Source organism: Amblyomma americanum, chromosome 9, assembly GCF_052857255.1.
Source record: "Amblyomma americanum isolate KBUSLIRL-KWMA chromosome 9, ASM5285725v1, whole genome shotgun sequence".
Classification (NCBI taxonomy): Eukaryota; Metazoa; Arthropoda; class Arachnida; order Ixodida; family Ixodidae; genus Amblyomma; species Amblyomma americanum.
In genome coordinates this window covers 148127376-148143622 of record NC_135505.1, presented here as the reverse complement: position 1 = coordinate 148143622, position 16247 = coordinate 148127376, and the positions used below count along the sequence as shown (strand labels likewise).

General features: G+C 47.7%; 1 protein-coding gene across 1 annotated transcript; it reads right to left on the bottom strand.

Annotated features, from left to right (window-relative positions):
• Window positions 1–258: 258 nt before the first annotated feature.
• LOC144103777 (atlastin-3-like) lies at window positions 259–15451 on the bottom strand. Its single transcript, XM_077636431.1, has 11 exons — window positions 15166–15451; window positions 11308–11632; window positions 11038–11250; window positions 10743–10961; window positions 9737–9901; window positions 9628–9684; window positions 9493–9564; window positions 9212–9427; window positions 8035–8361; window positions 5147–5374; window positions 259–474 (listed from the first exon to the last, which is right to left on the bottom strand). Exons 2-11 carry the CDS (start codon window positions 11623–11625, stop codon window positions 424–426), a joined length of 1866 nt encoding a protein of 621 aa, XP_077492557.1. The 5' UTR covers window positions 11626–11632; window positions 15166–15451; the 3' UTR covers window positions 259–423.
• Window positions 15452–16247: the final 796 nt, after the last annotated feature.

Sequence of the window (16247 nt, the reverse complement as noted above, 5' to 3'; positions counted from 1 at the left end):
CTAACTTTCTGCCACCTCTTGGTACGCTTGCCTTGTCTTGGAATCCATTCCTTTACCCTTAAGGACCAGCTTGATTACGATTAAGATGTCATTAACCCGCGTTTGTTCCCTCACCCACTCTGCCCGCTTTTGGTCTGTTTCCGGTATTATAGCCCAAAAAGTATGAACATATGTAGTAGTGCATGGGGCCACCACCGTTTGTCGCCGGTGTTGCACCGCACGACTTGCGATGCTTGCGACCCATTTTGAGACGAGGTGTGATATTAAAAACCACGATGTTTTATTTTCTCGCTGTATGTACAACATAAGGGCCCCCTGAAGAGATGCCAGGTTGGGTGTTCCAGCCTTAGCTCAGGTCACTCGTGCGTGTGCAGAGGGGCGCGCATAGCAGGGGAGGCCAGTCCAGTGTGCGTGCCTTATCCCCTACTTGCCCACGCGTTCGTTGGCGAAGTTGTCGAACAGCTCGTCGGGTTCCTGCGAATCCAAGTAAGCGCACACTGTTACACGTCTGATTTTATTTGGAATTTGGAAAAACGAGCAGCTATTTTCCTTTTTATGTTATGATTTTCACCGACTTTCTTCTGGATAGTGCATGGGTTCGTGTACACTACAAATATATTCCCGAATACATGTACAGACATGGTCAAACGTTCCCAGACCACAGGGTCTCCTTTCGAGCTGTGATGTGGTGCATTTACAACTTCGATGCTAAAAATTTCTTGAGGGTGAGCAAGAGTTCGAAACCGTAGCTCTTGTGGCCTGGGCAATTTTTCTCACCCTGACATCATAATGCAAGTACAAACGCTTTGTAGGTACAGTCTTGGTGAAAAGTGTTAAAGTCAAATGCCTTTCGTTTCAGCCGCATAACAGAGCAATCACGACAGCATTAAAGACCGAAGGACCTTGAAATGCCAGCAGAAGATTTCTTGCGGTAGAGAAGCTTCCTGCTTCACTTGTGTCTTCAATGAACTGCCACACGGAGCACTCTAGGAACATTCATTTCACTGCAGTTGAACGCTGTGGCCTTAAGACTTTTGACCAAGACTGCACTTTATTAGGTAAAGATGAAAATCCAATGCGTCCTTTTCGTCAATTCAGCAATTCAAACCTCAGCAATTGAGCAATTTAGCCAGCAATTCAGAGCTGCACATGAAATGAAAGTGAAAATGCAATGCATAAAAACTGACGAATAAGAAAGTGCCACAAAATCTCCAGCGAAGGTTTCGAAATATTCTATTTGGGCCTTCGAACATGTCCGACATTATCGGACAAAAATTGTGAGGACTGTTATATACTCTTATAGAAATGTTGAAGATAATGGTCTGTTCTTCTTATATGTAGCAAAATTCTCATCTTAAAGTGTTCCCATCGATTCTTAAGACTGCCATAGAAAACCAATGGGAAATGCCTTTGATGACAGCAGAAACGTTAATAGAAAGAAACTGCAAGACTGCCGCTGAGTGATCTACGGATATATTGACTGTTATAGAGAGACCTTACATTATGTGGAAACACTGCGTTCGTAAGCGGTTTCCCGCTCGAGAATGCTTTTGTCGATAATTGTTGGGTATGGTTCTTCCTGCAATCTAACCCCCATGATTGGAAAGCAAGCCACATTTCAAATGCATCGCTTCAAAGAACATACTCAATGTTTGTTCATATCTCCTCGGCTCAACAAGGCTTTTCCCTAATATTTCGTGGCCCAATACTTCGCGGGCTGCGTCGCGAGAGTTCTATGTCTGCCAAACATATAGATGCGGCTTGAACGCTATGTCATGGGCGAGAACGATCGGTTGGCTTGCCTTAATGCAATTCAGGCCTTGGCCGCCTCAGTTTCATCCAGCCTTATATAATCAGGTTGTCACCGAGTGGGGCTTATTTGGGCATTCAGTTTTCATGAGGTTTGGAACATTCAGTTGCAGGTACCGAGTGATCTCTGCGACAGTTGACCGCTATCGTTGAAGGAGCTGGGCCCAACCGCAGGCAGAGAAACGTGTAGATAGTGTAGAGGTGCTGTGCAGGCTGTTCTTATTCTGTTACAAAGGGAAAAAGAACGCCAGAGGGGAGACAGAAAGCGCTGCAAGCACGGAGCGGCGAGACGTCAGTGCGCAGGTGCGAGGCGCATCTCAGGTGACCGCTCCCTTCCTCGCCGCTCTTCGCAGGGCCTTCTGACATCCTACGGAAGGCGACCATATAAAAATGGCCTATAGACCGTATATAGATTTCTTATAGACTCTGTTGCCTCCATAAAATATTTATTCTTGTCTGTTCATAGTCTATATACTGTCTATTGAGAAAAGTATATTAAAAGTGTATGGCCATAAATCTATAGAATGTCTATAGACTGCCTATAGGATTTGTATTGCCTATAGAGTGTTCTCCAGGGTTCTTCTATAGAGAGTCTACAGACTTTATAGACAAAGTCTATAGACTGTCTAAAGAGATTTTTCTGAGGGCAGGACCGGAAAACGTCCGCCACAGTGTAAATTATTGTTTTCCTGCGATGTGAGGTTAATACGCGCGTGGAGAGAACCTTGTTTACTGACGAGCATCTATCTATCCGACCGTCTGTGGAAGCGACACTGCGCAGACTGCCTCGCTCGGGAACGAGAGTTGATGCAGTCGGATAGCTGCGATGCAAACAGGCGCAAAAGAGAGCTGATGCAACGCACAGGCATCCTGACACGCTTTCATTTCCACGGTATGCGCACGTACACGATGCACATGTGTTAAACGCTTTCTGGACCCTTAAAACTGTATTCGCAACTGTATTTCCCAGCCATGCACACCTCTGAGAACTCTTAAAAACGCGTACAAAATACTTGAAATAAGGGAGTAATTACTCATTAGCATTCACCCAAGCGCAGCCATACAGCTACAAGAGAAAGCTGTACAGCTTCCCTCTAGCCGTATGGCTGCGCTTGGGTGGGTGCAAATGAGTAATTACTCCCTTATTACAAATCTACTCCACCTTTGGGGATTCCCCTAAACATCTGACCAACAAAATGCTTGACTTAACGGCATGCGAGCAAATGAATAGTTCCCACCTTGAGAACACCGCTCGAGTGCTTGTGCTCGTTATTAGAAAGCGCCTGTATAGGCACCTGCATTTAGCATTCTTAATCTTTTCATCCTTATTTCTGTTTGATGCTATCAAAATTCTTTATAGAAAATTCAATGAAAATTTACGAATTTACAAATATAAATGTTTTCACCACTCATGCCTTCTCTATTCAGAACTCTGCTGCCGCATTACCCGTGTGTGGCTTCTCGTGCGTCGCATTAGACGGTCCCCGAGGGCGCCATGGAAAGAAAAATGATTTGAGTTGTGTTTACGGATGTAAAACACTAGTCCAGGCTTGAGGATAGACCCCGAGGACCACACTGTAAATGAACAAGAGCGTTTGGGCACTTCCGGTGCTCAAGAGGATTGACAAAAGAGCGCAAGAAGGAAGAGACGATCAGGAGTTAAGTATGAGCTCTATCATTAGTGAGTTATAGCAAATAGAATGTTTACATCTATAGCACATGGAATGTTTACACATAGAATGTTTACATCGTGTTTACATCTCCTCGCATACGCCACGTTAGCACTCCTGGAAAGGCCCCGGAAGTGCCTTCTGTTTAGTACCGGTCTCGATTTTGTCACTGTCATCATTTATTACGCCCTGAGGTCATTACCCGTGGAGGAATATAAAACACAGGAAACGGGCAGAAAACGGCACGAAATGCAGATTTATGGACGAGAGTTTAACAAATAAAGCAACACAACAACAGCAACGGAATAATCGTTCGCAATAGTTCGTTGAGTAAATCGGGGCTACTGAACCCAGTGACGTTCTGAAAGCTACAACGCAAGAAACCAACCTTGGAGGTACGGCCGTATCTGAGGGACTGTACACATCAGTGTAAAGAAAGTGAGCTCATATTAGGGCGTGATCACAAAACTAGCGGTTTAACAATGCCTTATGTAGAGGGGACGTGTGGCGCTGAAACAGCCTGCTTGGGCCGTCATCTTCTACACAGCTTCCCCCCCCCCCCCCCCCCCCCCCCCAGTGGAAGCGCACGGAAAAGAGTTCATGCAAACTTGCAAGACAGGCTGGAGAATGCTACAATTTTTTTATATAGCCTCACAGCAAACACGCGGTTCCTTCCGTTATAGTTTCTCATAACACGCTCCAAGCCGGGATTGATGCGTTCGTAAAGATGGTGTGATTCTGAGCGTGCTTCTCGTCGTACTTAAAGCGACACGATCAACATGACCGCTTTAATCTGTGTGTATATATTATGTATGAAGTAAAAGGAACGCCGACCAAAAGGTTGTTGTTTAAAACGAAGACGTTTCGGCTTCCATACGGAAGCCTTGATCACTGGGCGGAAAGCCCAAAGCACAACGCTTAAGTACGTCGCAGTAATCGCCCCAAGCATCTTGCGTACGTAGGCGGAAGATTGCCTGCGTTGTGGTTAAGGGTTTTGTCTGTTGTTTCCATTATCAGGGATTCCAGATATCGACGTGACGGCCCGGTGTCACCACTATGCTGGTTAAGAACACTTATTTTATTACGCAGTGACGCAGAAAGCAATACTGCCGCCCACGTGTCGTGTGAGGCTATTATGTAAGCAGAAAATTTTAACATAGGAAATAACAACCAAACATGGCTTGCGGAAACACACTTCGCAGAAACCAGAGCTGCTGCCCACGCTAAAGTGTCTAAAACCAAAGAACGCATACAAGCACATTTATGCTTACGAAACCGAGTTTCTTTTGATGCGAGTATGTCCTGCTGCCTGAAGTATGACGTATTTTTATCAACGGCGGCTTAGCGGTGGCTTCTTGAAGGGCAAATTTTTCGAATATCAGGTGACGTGAACTTATCAAGAAAACCAGCACCATTAGTGAAAGTGCCAGCTACAAGATTCAGTTCGCATCTCAACCCTGAGATATTTTGCCCTTGGCAACGTCATGATTACCTCTAGTTGTGCTCATATAATAGAAGAGTCTTCTTGGAAAGATTCATTGTTTATTCGAAGCCCTTTAAGGCCTCGGTGGGCGCTGTGTTATTACCAGTTATTATACATTAACTGTTTTCTAATGATTTTAACTTTCGTGTTACGTGTTTTCGAAGTTCGAGAGCCGGAAACTCACCATCTCGCTGACCGTCGTGTTGCTTTTGGCTTGCCGCGTTGCCTGGGCCCCAGTGGCGCGTTCGGGCATCTCGGCAGAGTAAGTCGGCTGGTGTCCACTAGAAACCTTTGTCAGCTGCTCGCTCACTTCAAATGCTGGTTCAAAAACTTGTGCGCTTTCTGGGAGGTTGTCGTCGGCGCCTTCGGCTGTTGACTCAATTAGAGGTCTGTTCATCTCGTCAGTCTTCTCCTGAAATGTATGGTCGAAGGAATGACACTAGCGCTTGATTACGAAACTATGCTGACAAATGCACAATCTTAATTGTTTTAAGGATAAAAAATAACCAGGGCACTTAAGTATGTTTACGTGGAGGAATGCGAAAGCAGGGAACTTTCTGGAACGCGGGTTTTTTCCGCGACGCCAGTACGCGATCTGTTTATTTTAATTTTTATTATAATTTATTTTTGATTTTCTCGTTTTTATTGTCTTTTTTTCTTTATTTATTCTACTTTTTGCGTCCAGGTGCCATGTCAACGTCCGTAACTATTGTGCCGTGGAAATGTAATTAATTACAATTCGTCAACCAAATGTTTCCCACAGAAAGATCTTGTCCCGCTTTATGGAACACAACCAAACTTTTACACATTTGCATTCACAGGAGGACGTAATCGCGAGGAGAAAGTTGTGTTGACACGAAACTCGGGACATAGCCATCTAAAGCTTTCGCATTAAAAAGCAAGCACACTTGTTTTAGAGATAGGAACACGACCGATGCGCCATGTCTGCTGCACGTGCAGTGCCCGCCTACTAGCGCTGGCTTAACTACAGCATTTGTGAAAAGCCTTTAGTCCACAGGCTTTGATTTTCAGCAGAATGAATGAGCACTTACAATGCCCCTGAAGCTCTAATAGCCCGGAAGAGCAAGAACAGTTTTCCTCCGTCCCTGGATGTTTTGAACTTCTCATATGGGGTAACTGATCAGCTACATAACTAAACCAGACAGTGTGGCCTGAATACTTTTCTGTAAGACTGTACGTTGTGTCATACGTACCTTTAGCCCATGTAGCAGTTTTTTTTAATTTGCAATAGAGGTGGTAACGTCGCGCCATAGATAATTCCGCATGTAATGACATGTGGCGCCATCTGTTAGTCGCATTGGCAGCATCGGTATTTCAAGTAAGAATGCGAAAGTGTGATAGTCGGTCGAGTGTTACAAATATCAAATCCTCTGTTGGTTTACCTTCCTTGGCATCCCGTCGTAAGATAGCAAGACTCTGTCTATTTCATAAACTTTATTATAATTTTCCCCAACTGCGTGAGAGCCTAATTATGCCCCCTTTAAGATCATCGCGACGTTTGTATAATTGCCGTAGTATTCAACGCATTCATGGTTCAACCAATGCGTTCAATTCCTCGTTCTTGCCAGCTGCCATAGCCGAGTGGAATGTCCTTCCAGACAGTGTTGTGAATGAAGTTAATTCCCTAAAATTTAAACAGATGTTAATTGATTTATTCTCCAACTAATTCCTGTTGAAGGCCCTTTTTTCTTTTTTTTTTGTTTACTAACTTACTTGCTTGTTTTTCTTTTGAAGTGTTCACAGTTGTATCTACATGTGTTAAGTTTATGTTCCAATTTTGTTCTTTGTGACATGATTACTGTTCGCCCCCCCCCCTTATGTAATGCCCCCTGGGGCCCTTAAGGGTAAATAAATGATGATGATGATGAAGATTGTATTGCATGACATGGAATGCGGGGATTAAGGGGTGGGACACCAATTTCGGTAGCTTGCTTCTTCTTCACAATGATGCGCAAAGATTAGTTGAATACAGATCACCACGTGGAATTTATCTGTGCTCTCTAAACAATTTATAATGTATTTTTTTTCTTTCGTGTTGTTTAACTTTCGGTTTCAGCAGTCGAACAGTGACAGAGACGGACAAGGGAAGTTGAGATCACGTGGGGTGCACAAACACTGAATTAATGTTTTAACGCCTTATTTCGCTCCAGGTCTGATCCAGTATGTCCCTAGAGCCAAATGACACGGAATAATGAAGCTACTATTATACCAGAGTTTTTCTTTCTCTAAGGTGACCCTAACGCGTCTGGTACGTTACAGCCACCATTCAGGCGTTGCCACTACAAAAGAAAAAATAAATGATAAATTATTTATAGAGTGTGGGTTATTTCTACGTTTGATAACCAGCAGTAATGCCTTAAACTTCATGCCATAAAAAAAGGAAACCGTGAAAGAAAAAGTTGGTGCCAGCACATATTTAGCATTTAGCACAGACTAAGTGACTCGCTGTCGGGCTCCGTATCATTTTCAGTTCGCATCGCGTGTTCTTTAATGTTTGCTGAAATAGCACGGCACACATGGGCCGTGACGTTTCATTCCCGTCAAAATTGGGCTTACACTGGCAGACTTCTACCCAAGTGCCCTCGCGATCAGCAGCCGAATGCCTTTGACTGCAGCGATAGCGTAGTGGTTTGAGCATCCGCTTCTCAAGCGGGAGGTGCGAGGTTCGAACCGCTGTGCTGCCGGGTACCCACCGGTGATACAATCGGTACCAGCTTTCCCCTGCCTTGTGCTCGGCTTCTTTAGGGTGAAATGCTTGGGAAACGGGTCTTTGACCCCACCTTGAGTAGAAGAAAAAAACCATTGTTCCATGGTGCTCTTTGGCGACAGTTGCTGTTGCACCATAAAATTAATTAATTCGTAAGCCTTTACTGCAAAGCCACGTAGGTGGGTAATGATGAAAAAGTTGAAACATCAGTCTAACAAAAAATTTAAAAAAATTGATCGCAATATATATTTTGCTTTGAAAGAAGGTTATAAACTACCGTAACTAAATTCCTGCGCGCAAAAGCATGTGCGAGGACGGACTTGATAAGGTACACACACACACACCTTGCGTTTGCGCCTGTAAGTGTCAACCGTGTGGTAGACGTAGCCGGTCAGCGACACCGCTCCGATTGCGCCGCACACGGCTGCGATGACGGGCAGCTCGACGACGGCGAGTCCGACGGCCACGCCAGTCAAGCCGGTGGTGACGACAGCGTGCGCGGCCTTGAACGCCACCGAGTCAACGATGCGCTTCATTGAAATACTCGGAGTGTCGTCGAAATATTCGGAGTAGTGGTGGAAAATCCCCTCGATTTCCTGCGAGATAAGAAAACACCGTACAGTCGGCTCCCCGTGGTCTCGCACCATGAGGAATGAGGCACTGTTTACAGTCTACAGAGTGTCCATAGACTTCTGTCTATAAAGTGCATAGACTGTCTATAGACAAATACTAGAGGACTGTCTATAGGCAATACAAATGCTAATGGCTGTCTATAGACAATCTATATATTTATGGCCAGACACTTTTAGTAGACCTATGTCTACAGACAGCCTATAGACCATGAATAGACAAATATCTATAGGACGGCAACAGAGTCTATAAGAAGTCTATAGACTGTCTATAGACCATTTTTATTAGGGTTGTTTTGCTGGTGCACTTTGTGATATTTTACCCTCTGATGGAACAAAGAGTCCTTGAAAAAAAAAAGTTCCCTTATCTCCCTTATCTGCTCCCTGCTTGTCGTTCTGGGGCGCTGTTTTGACTGTGCGCACCGTCTACCACCGCCCCCGCCGGTATGTCGAGGATGAACCATAACAGAGATGCGTGGGAGTTTCGAAACAGATTCCTAAACCTCTGCGCCGGTTTTACCGAAGCGTGAGAAAGGAAAGTCAACCTTCGACAGCCTGCAAGCGCCTCTCCTCTTTGGTCGCTGACGTCCGGCTGGGTACCTGTTCAAGCCAGGGCGCGTTGGGAAGAGGGGAGCCGATGTCGGTAGAGGGCTCGGGCGCTCGTACGCGGGCGTAGTTTGTGCTCTCTTTTACTTTTCTGCAGCAATAGGCCACAGCGTTCATTGGGTGACCAACCTCTCGCGATCAACAGTTAACTGCCACCTGCCAGGGTGGCAGAGGGGGCGCGCTGCCTATCCAGTGTGCAGAACGCACTCAACGTTACAGACGCCAAGCCGCGTCTGGTTGCCCTATACACCACGACTTTCGCTCTCTAACCAGGTTCGACAGTAGTTAAACCGCAGCTGATTTTTTTTGCCAAGTTACTGAAGCGGTAGACCGGCTGAGTGCAAACAGAACTTGCCCTTGTGAGCCTGTCCATGTAGCGCTGTGTGTACTCTGGGCCACCCATCTTGAGGGTGTTTTCGAAGAGATCTTTTGCTTCCACGAGCAGAAGTTTGTGGTGGCCCTCCATCATCCCTCGGTCCACATGGCGCTGCTCGCTCCACACCTGGGTATGACCACGAGTTGTCAATCTGTGAACAGCGCCTTATGCCTCCCTTCCCAACTTCTTACGTTCAGCATTTTCGTTATGTACAGATCTCTGGCCATGTACACCGCCGCGAGGTTGCTCGCTTGTATGGTCGCCTGGAAGAGGGAACAAAAAATCTTTGTCACTTGAATGTTCTGGAAGCAGTCATAGGGGCTGACCTCATATGCAGACTGTGGCCCGAGCACAGGATTCTTCTTCAAGGCGTGGACGTAAGCCTGCAGGAAGACGGAAGCGTAATACGCGCCAAAACAAGGTCTGCTGGCTCACCTCGAAGTAGGCCATCAGCTGCTGGCAAGTTATTCTCTGGCCGTTGATCTTTTTGACGAGAAGGTTGTCCGGAGCCAGAATCAACGCCACAAGCTGCAAAAGCTGTTCTATGAAATCCTCGTCAATTTCCGAAGGACGACCGTCGAATGCTTGTGATGTCGCTGCCTGCGCGAGAATGTAACCCTTTAGCACTTTGTAGATAGACTCCGTGCCTTACTACAAGTCTAGGAGTGTGTTTGAGCTGTTGCATACAGGGAGATTATTCTAGCAAATAATGAATGCTGTGTCAAGCTTGGGAACTGCGCACTTCTGGAGAGGAAATTTGGCTTTTGCCTCACGCCTAACACAGCGCAACAAATCATGAATGGGTGAAATGAATTGTCGTGGGTCGTGAGTGCTTGCTTACAGGACAGTGCCGTCCGCCTTTAGTCCACATCTGCTTGAGGAAGGTTTGATATATCCATATGCGACCTAACGCTCTACGAAGATTGCATGTAAAATACTCAGTGGCCTCCCTTTTGCCCCAGCTCGAATAGTTGTCGGCTAATAGACAAGCGAACTACCAACGCCATATAACATAAACATCAACACGGAAGGGTATAACTTCACTGTGGTAACTGGTCGCCTTGCAAGAGCACCCAGCCGTGTGAAACCAGGTACATGCCGCGCTTGAAATCGCGGGAAACTAGGGTTATTCTCCGGCTCACAAAACACATAAGTTGCAAGCATTAAGGAGAAAAGCAGCGCTAGGGATCAACCGCCTTTTATGTAACATCGTCCCTTACGCTACTTTTCGGAATATTTGTTTGGACGACCTATGAATTCACACGTATTGCTAACGCTCATTTGGACATCGAGTTGGCGGCGGCTCAACGCCACACTTTGAAAACCACGTTAGCCGCTAACCCACCCGACAGAGCCCATGACACTAAACTGTGAGTCGGAACTGCATCCTCACATGCTCCTGATAGCAGCGCATTATTTATTAAGGATCTGTATACTGTACCCTCTTTCCCGGGTGAGGCATGAGGAAGCAATCAATCTCCGCGAAGCAACTTCGTAATCTCTGCCGCAGCTGCCGCAGACCAGCATCCTGGAATTCTGTGATTTGCAGGCGCCTTTCCAGGATCACCTGACCGCCTTCCGCGCCGTAGCTTGCTGAGTACGGGTAAGCCCAGTCTCTTACCAGAAAGAGTAGCTTCTGGAAAGGTTCCGTGTTCGTTTCCTGAAGGAAGAGTGAGTTTGCAGCGATGTTAAATCAATGGAGACAGCTCGCCCGTGAATGGTTTTTCTGTACGCACAAGCTGAGCCAGGCGGCTGTACTCCGTGAAGAGCTGTAGATGCTCGAGGTCGTCTTCTTGGATGTTCTGTGACACGTTGTAGACCAGCACCGAGCTCACCAGGGTACTCAAAGCGAAAATGGCGGTGTGTACTTTGGCCGCGGTCTTGCAATCGAAGGTCCCCTGGGTGTCCATTAGCAGCACCGCCACTTCTCCTCCTCCGGACGTTTTGACCTGCGTGCGCATTGCTAAGACGACGCCTCCCCCGAATGACTCGAATGACCGGCTTACCAGGAAGACCTCGTCCCATACAAGGATGCCCGTAGTGTGCCCGTCGCAGCCCCCGCTCCAATCGAAGCCTTCCAGCGGGGCGTCGGGGTCCCCCAGCCAGCCGTCGCGGCCCGAGTTTCGCAAGTACCGGAGAAGGAAGCTCAGCAGGAAGGACTTGCCCTTGCGGAAGGTACCGACTACGGCTACCACAACAACAGGCTTGTCCTTCACGCGGTCGTCGCACAGGATGCGTCCCAAGGCGTGCACGTCCAACTCGAAACTGTGGCCGTCCGTTTCCAAGATCTGCACCTGGCGGCCACCTCCGACTACGCTGGCCATCTCGTGCCTGCGTGAAGCACGCACTGTACGTTGCTCATGACGAAAGAGGAAACGCGTTCCAAGACGGCCATGACATGCGCTTGTATCTCTGACCTGAACTTAAAGCTTGACACGTCCGTGAAACGAATAGTACTGAGATTAAAAGCTGGAATCAAAATTTTTGTCTGCACTCGCTCCTCTTTTCATATTTGTGCCTTCCTATAAAATACGAGCTGTGTGTCACATAAACCTGCTGGCTAGTTTTGTGGACGTCAGTTTAGTCCATGCGAGGCTTTTCAATGGCGTCCATTTTACGCCACTGAAAAAAAAGAAGCAAAAAGGAGCTGTACCACGCAGACATATGCATGTGTTGAGGTTCAAATATGCACTTGGAGGTTCTGAGAGACTTTTGGTATTAATATTACCCAAAACCGAAATAAATACAAACCGTGACGAAACTTAATTGTCCAATAAAAAATGCGTAAGCGTTGCAAGTGTTGCAGTTCTTGTGTTTTAGGTGTAGATTTACGTGATATTCATGTAACAAGCTTGTGTTCTCAAAGTTGAATGCAAATCAACCTGCGGAGTTATCCGCATTGCTTCAAGTAACTGCATAAGCACGGCAGATTGTACGAGAACGAAACTATATTTATGTGGTCAGGGCTACTTTGCCGGTAGCAATCCCAGTTGGCTCAGTTGGTAGAACGGCTGCTCCAGTGAAGTAGTGGTCCCGGGTCGAACCCCGGACCGGGACGAATTTTGCTTTAAATATAGCGTACTACTCCCTTATTATTACTACTACTCTACTACTATTAGCAGTATTACCTTATTACAAATCTACTACACATTATGGGCTTCCCTTAAGCATTCGACCTACGCACGTAACTTGCGTTTGCGTCTTTTCCTCCTTGGGTGTAGCTGTGTTCACATTGCCAGCATAATTTATCGTGAACTCTGTAGAAATAGTCAAAAATAATTCCCGGACTGGCCATCTTCAGCTGAGCCGAAGTGGGTACGTATATATAGCTTAGGATAGTATAATTGTTAGGCCTGTTGGCACGACATTAAAATGGCGAAAAATCTGAAGAGACACAGGAGACAGGCAGGCGACAACACAGGCTAGTACCAAGTCTTTCCAGAAGGTGACATCCTCTTTCTTCAGCCGTAGCTTTGTTAGCCACCCTGCACGGAGACGCCAAAAGATCGTACTTTTCCACCGGTGGTTCCATGCCGTACTTAGAGCCTTGCTTTAGCACAATTTCCCTCTTGAAGGACTTCACGCAATGCCTCGGCAACGTGTCAGTCAGAGGAAACGCGCCCTCGGCAACGCATGTGTTTAACGTAACCACGTACCTGACTAAATGCACAGAATCTCGGGGCTACCGCATAATTTGACCAGATAATGCCGATTTTCACGAGCCCACTTGTGTAACCGTGGACAAAAATTTACAGGATGCCAATTCGCGAACGAAGAAAAGTATTTCATTTCTGCGCGGCAATCCAGCTCACTAATAGACTTGAAGGCTAAGGGAGAATGTATGCTTCATCCGCTGGAATGAATACGAGTTTTTTGGGTACCTTACGTGGCGACGCAGCAATGATTTTTTTTTTCTGGGATTTCGTATCTCGTAAACCTTTGTGCGTGGCTCGATGTACCTATACTCGGCTCTGCACAGCTGTCTACGTGGACGTGCTAGCACAAAACAAAGTGAACCACGGTGGAAGGAGCCTCACGGTGCTCAGCCAACGTTTTGACAAGAGGACTTGTCTTTGTGAACTCTCTCTTGTCCAAACATAGGCTAAGCCCCATGAGGTCTTTTGTTCACTTCGTTTCGTGTTATCAAGTATCCCATCTTCCTGCCCTGATTCTACCATGGACAACATGCACATGCGTACTGTATACACTGTTCAACATCGGTGACATTTTTCCTGGGCATTGGGTGGACAGACGGAGGAGGGAGAAGCTTTGGGCTACGACACACTACGCCGGTACAGCTGTCGTCGTGCCTCCTATCTCGGCAGGAGAGTACGCTTTCTGTCACACTTGCTTGAATCAACAGAGCCCGTACGGCGCGAATAGCTGCGCTCAAATCTCTGTTGCTCCAGAGGGTTCGCGGGGTGGCATATCAAGAAAACAATCTTCAAGAGGAAGAACGTCAAAGCAAAACTAAAGTAGGCACCACTCTGCATACTGAAAGCGTGGCTAAAAATATAAACAAAATTAGCGGTGGTTTAGCTCTGGCTAAACCTGGAGTGACGCGATAGCTACAGCTGGCCGAGTGCAACTTGGTCACGTGACCAACCACGTGACGAACCACGTGATCAGCCACGGCGCCACGCCGCTGGCAGCTGTTCCGCACCACGTGACCAACCACGTGACAGCGTGGCGGCGCAGCCACGGAGCTGAAGGCTCGAAACGCTACCGTAATGCAGCTACCGCTACAAAAAAGATCTGGCGTGGCGGCGAAGAAACATGAACGCTCATGCTTTCTGTCTTCGGTGCTGCAGGAGTCCCTCCGTATTTTCTGCAGCGGTTCCGCAATGAAGTCGCGCCTACTGTTCCGGCCAGCTGCCGTCGACATCTCGAACAAGCCCGAGAGCGCCGGAAGTCGGGGCTGGCGTGAGCCGCCTGATGCAGTGCGCGGCGGAAGTGCGGCCGAAGGGCTCAGCCCTGTTCCACTTTTTACTCGTTAATGACGAAGAAGCTTGCAGCGCTGAGCTACGAGGCTGTACCAGCGGCGAGCGTTCAGAACACGCAGGCAGCTTGCAAACAACGCATCTTTAAAGGCAACACCTAGTTGTCGAACAGGGTGTACACTAATTGCGTTATCTAGAGCCCAGATGGCTGACTGGCCTGATTAAGGATGAACTGCAAGCAGTTGCTGTCAAAGTAACCTGGCACGCAAGAACTATGGTTGTGCCACACATTAGGCTGAAATAGATTCGAGCGCTGTGTGCAATTTAACAGTCGCGCTCTAAACACAAAGTAGGACAGCAGTTAATGCCAGGAAATTAATTGGAATGATGAAAACTTGACCTTGCTGCTCCAGTTAACTGCATTCAACCGCCGCATTCTGCAGGCGCGAAGATAAATCTTTACGCCCAATGTTATTCTGAACAATCCCGCTGCACTATGTCGCTCTTGTCCGCTATCGATTGAAGGAAGTACAATGGAATCCCGACGCGCCGCTTGCACTGCGATATACCGGACGGGAAAAAAGACTTGCGCCTAAATATCTCCACTGGGTAAATTAATGGCGCTCTTCGCTATTATTACCATCTGGATTGAACAGAGTAACCAACGAACTGCCCCGTTAACAGCAGCCTCCTAAAGAGCGTCGTTACGTTTTAAACGAGGGCCTGAGAAGCTGAATGGAAAGGGCGCTGAATTCGCGCGGCATTGAGAAACGCCGTCGCATCTCTCGCAGCTTTGCATTTCGACGCGCTCGAAAGCGTGAACCAGTTGCCTTCCCCGCACACTGGCGTCACAAGTGGGCTGTGATTGAGAACAGCGACTTACAGCCCAAGCATGAGCCAAAAAAATGGGATGAGCCAACTTACCCTTAAAAACGATGCTGCTCAATTGTCTGTGTGTTTCTTTTGTGTCTCTTCTCTCGCACTAGACCCCGTGACCGGTGCACATTCCAGAGGTAGCTCCCTTCTTCACAGCCCGAAGCACAGCTACAAACAAGTGCAAGCCACTGGACGTTTGTCAGTCAGATTCTGTGGTTTTTTAAGGAGCGTTACAGGCAGAGCCCATCAGGGAACATAGCAACACTGGTCGACTCTGCGGCCGCCTTTGTCGGGGAGCTGTTCGCCCGTCTGTCGTTGGAAAATGTGCAGCCTGCATCCGCTGCTCTGCCGGGGCCCGGAAGGCGAGGGAGCGTCTTCTTCCTTCCCAAGTCTCTCAAGTGTGAGGAGAGAGCGACAGGAGAATAGGCGAAGGGTAATGGATGACCGGTTGGGGAGAGGAGGTGTCCTCTCTCGCTCTACACGCGGCTCCAATGGCAGTGTGCGTACGTGATGTCACATTGCCTAAATGCAAAACACAAGCAGCGCCCTTATATTCGCCAGTTCAAGTTACCGCCGGTGGCTGTGCATCCGCTCGCCCCGCCCGACGCCCGTGCGCCAGCTCGCGTTTTCTTCTGCCGCCCGGCAGTTGAGAAAGGGCGCCAGCTGCCTAACGTTGCGCAATGTTAGGCCATACCGCTCCAGCGTGGTGGCAGTAGAGGCGGGACAGTAGTTTCGCCGCTGTTACCGAACTTCTAAACAGAATACATTTTAGCGAGGATTTTTCAATTTGTCAGCATCGAATTGAGGATGCATCTGCGACGAGTGGCGCAGTCGGAACCGCGTATATTGGTGAGCACGTTTATGTAGAGCGTTTATACACCGGATACTCGATTTAATACCTGCTGCCGGTCCTTGGACCGAAGATATTAAACTTATTTTTGGAATATGGAGGAGTGCTCGACGCACTCTGGCACGGGTGGGCCCTGTATTGCACTGCCTCCGGGATCGGCCCGGGGCCTACGGGCCTATTAGCGAGCGGCGCCTTTTCTATCTTTCCCTCATATCCTTTAAGTCTCCTACTTTCAGCACGCGGCTCGTCTTGAGCCAGTAGGCAGGCCAGTGCTCTTTAC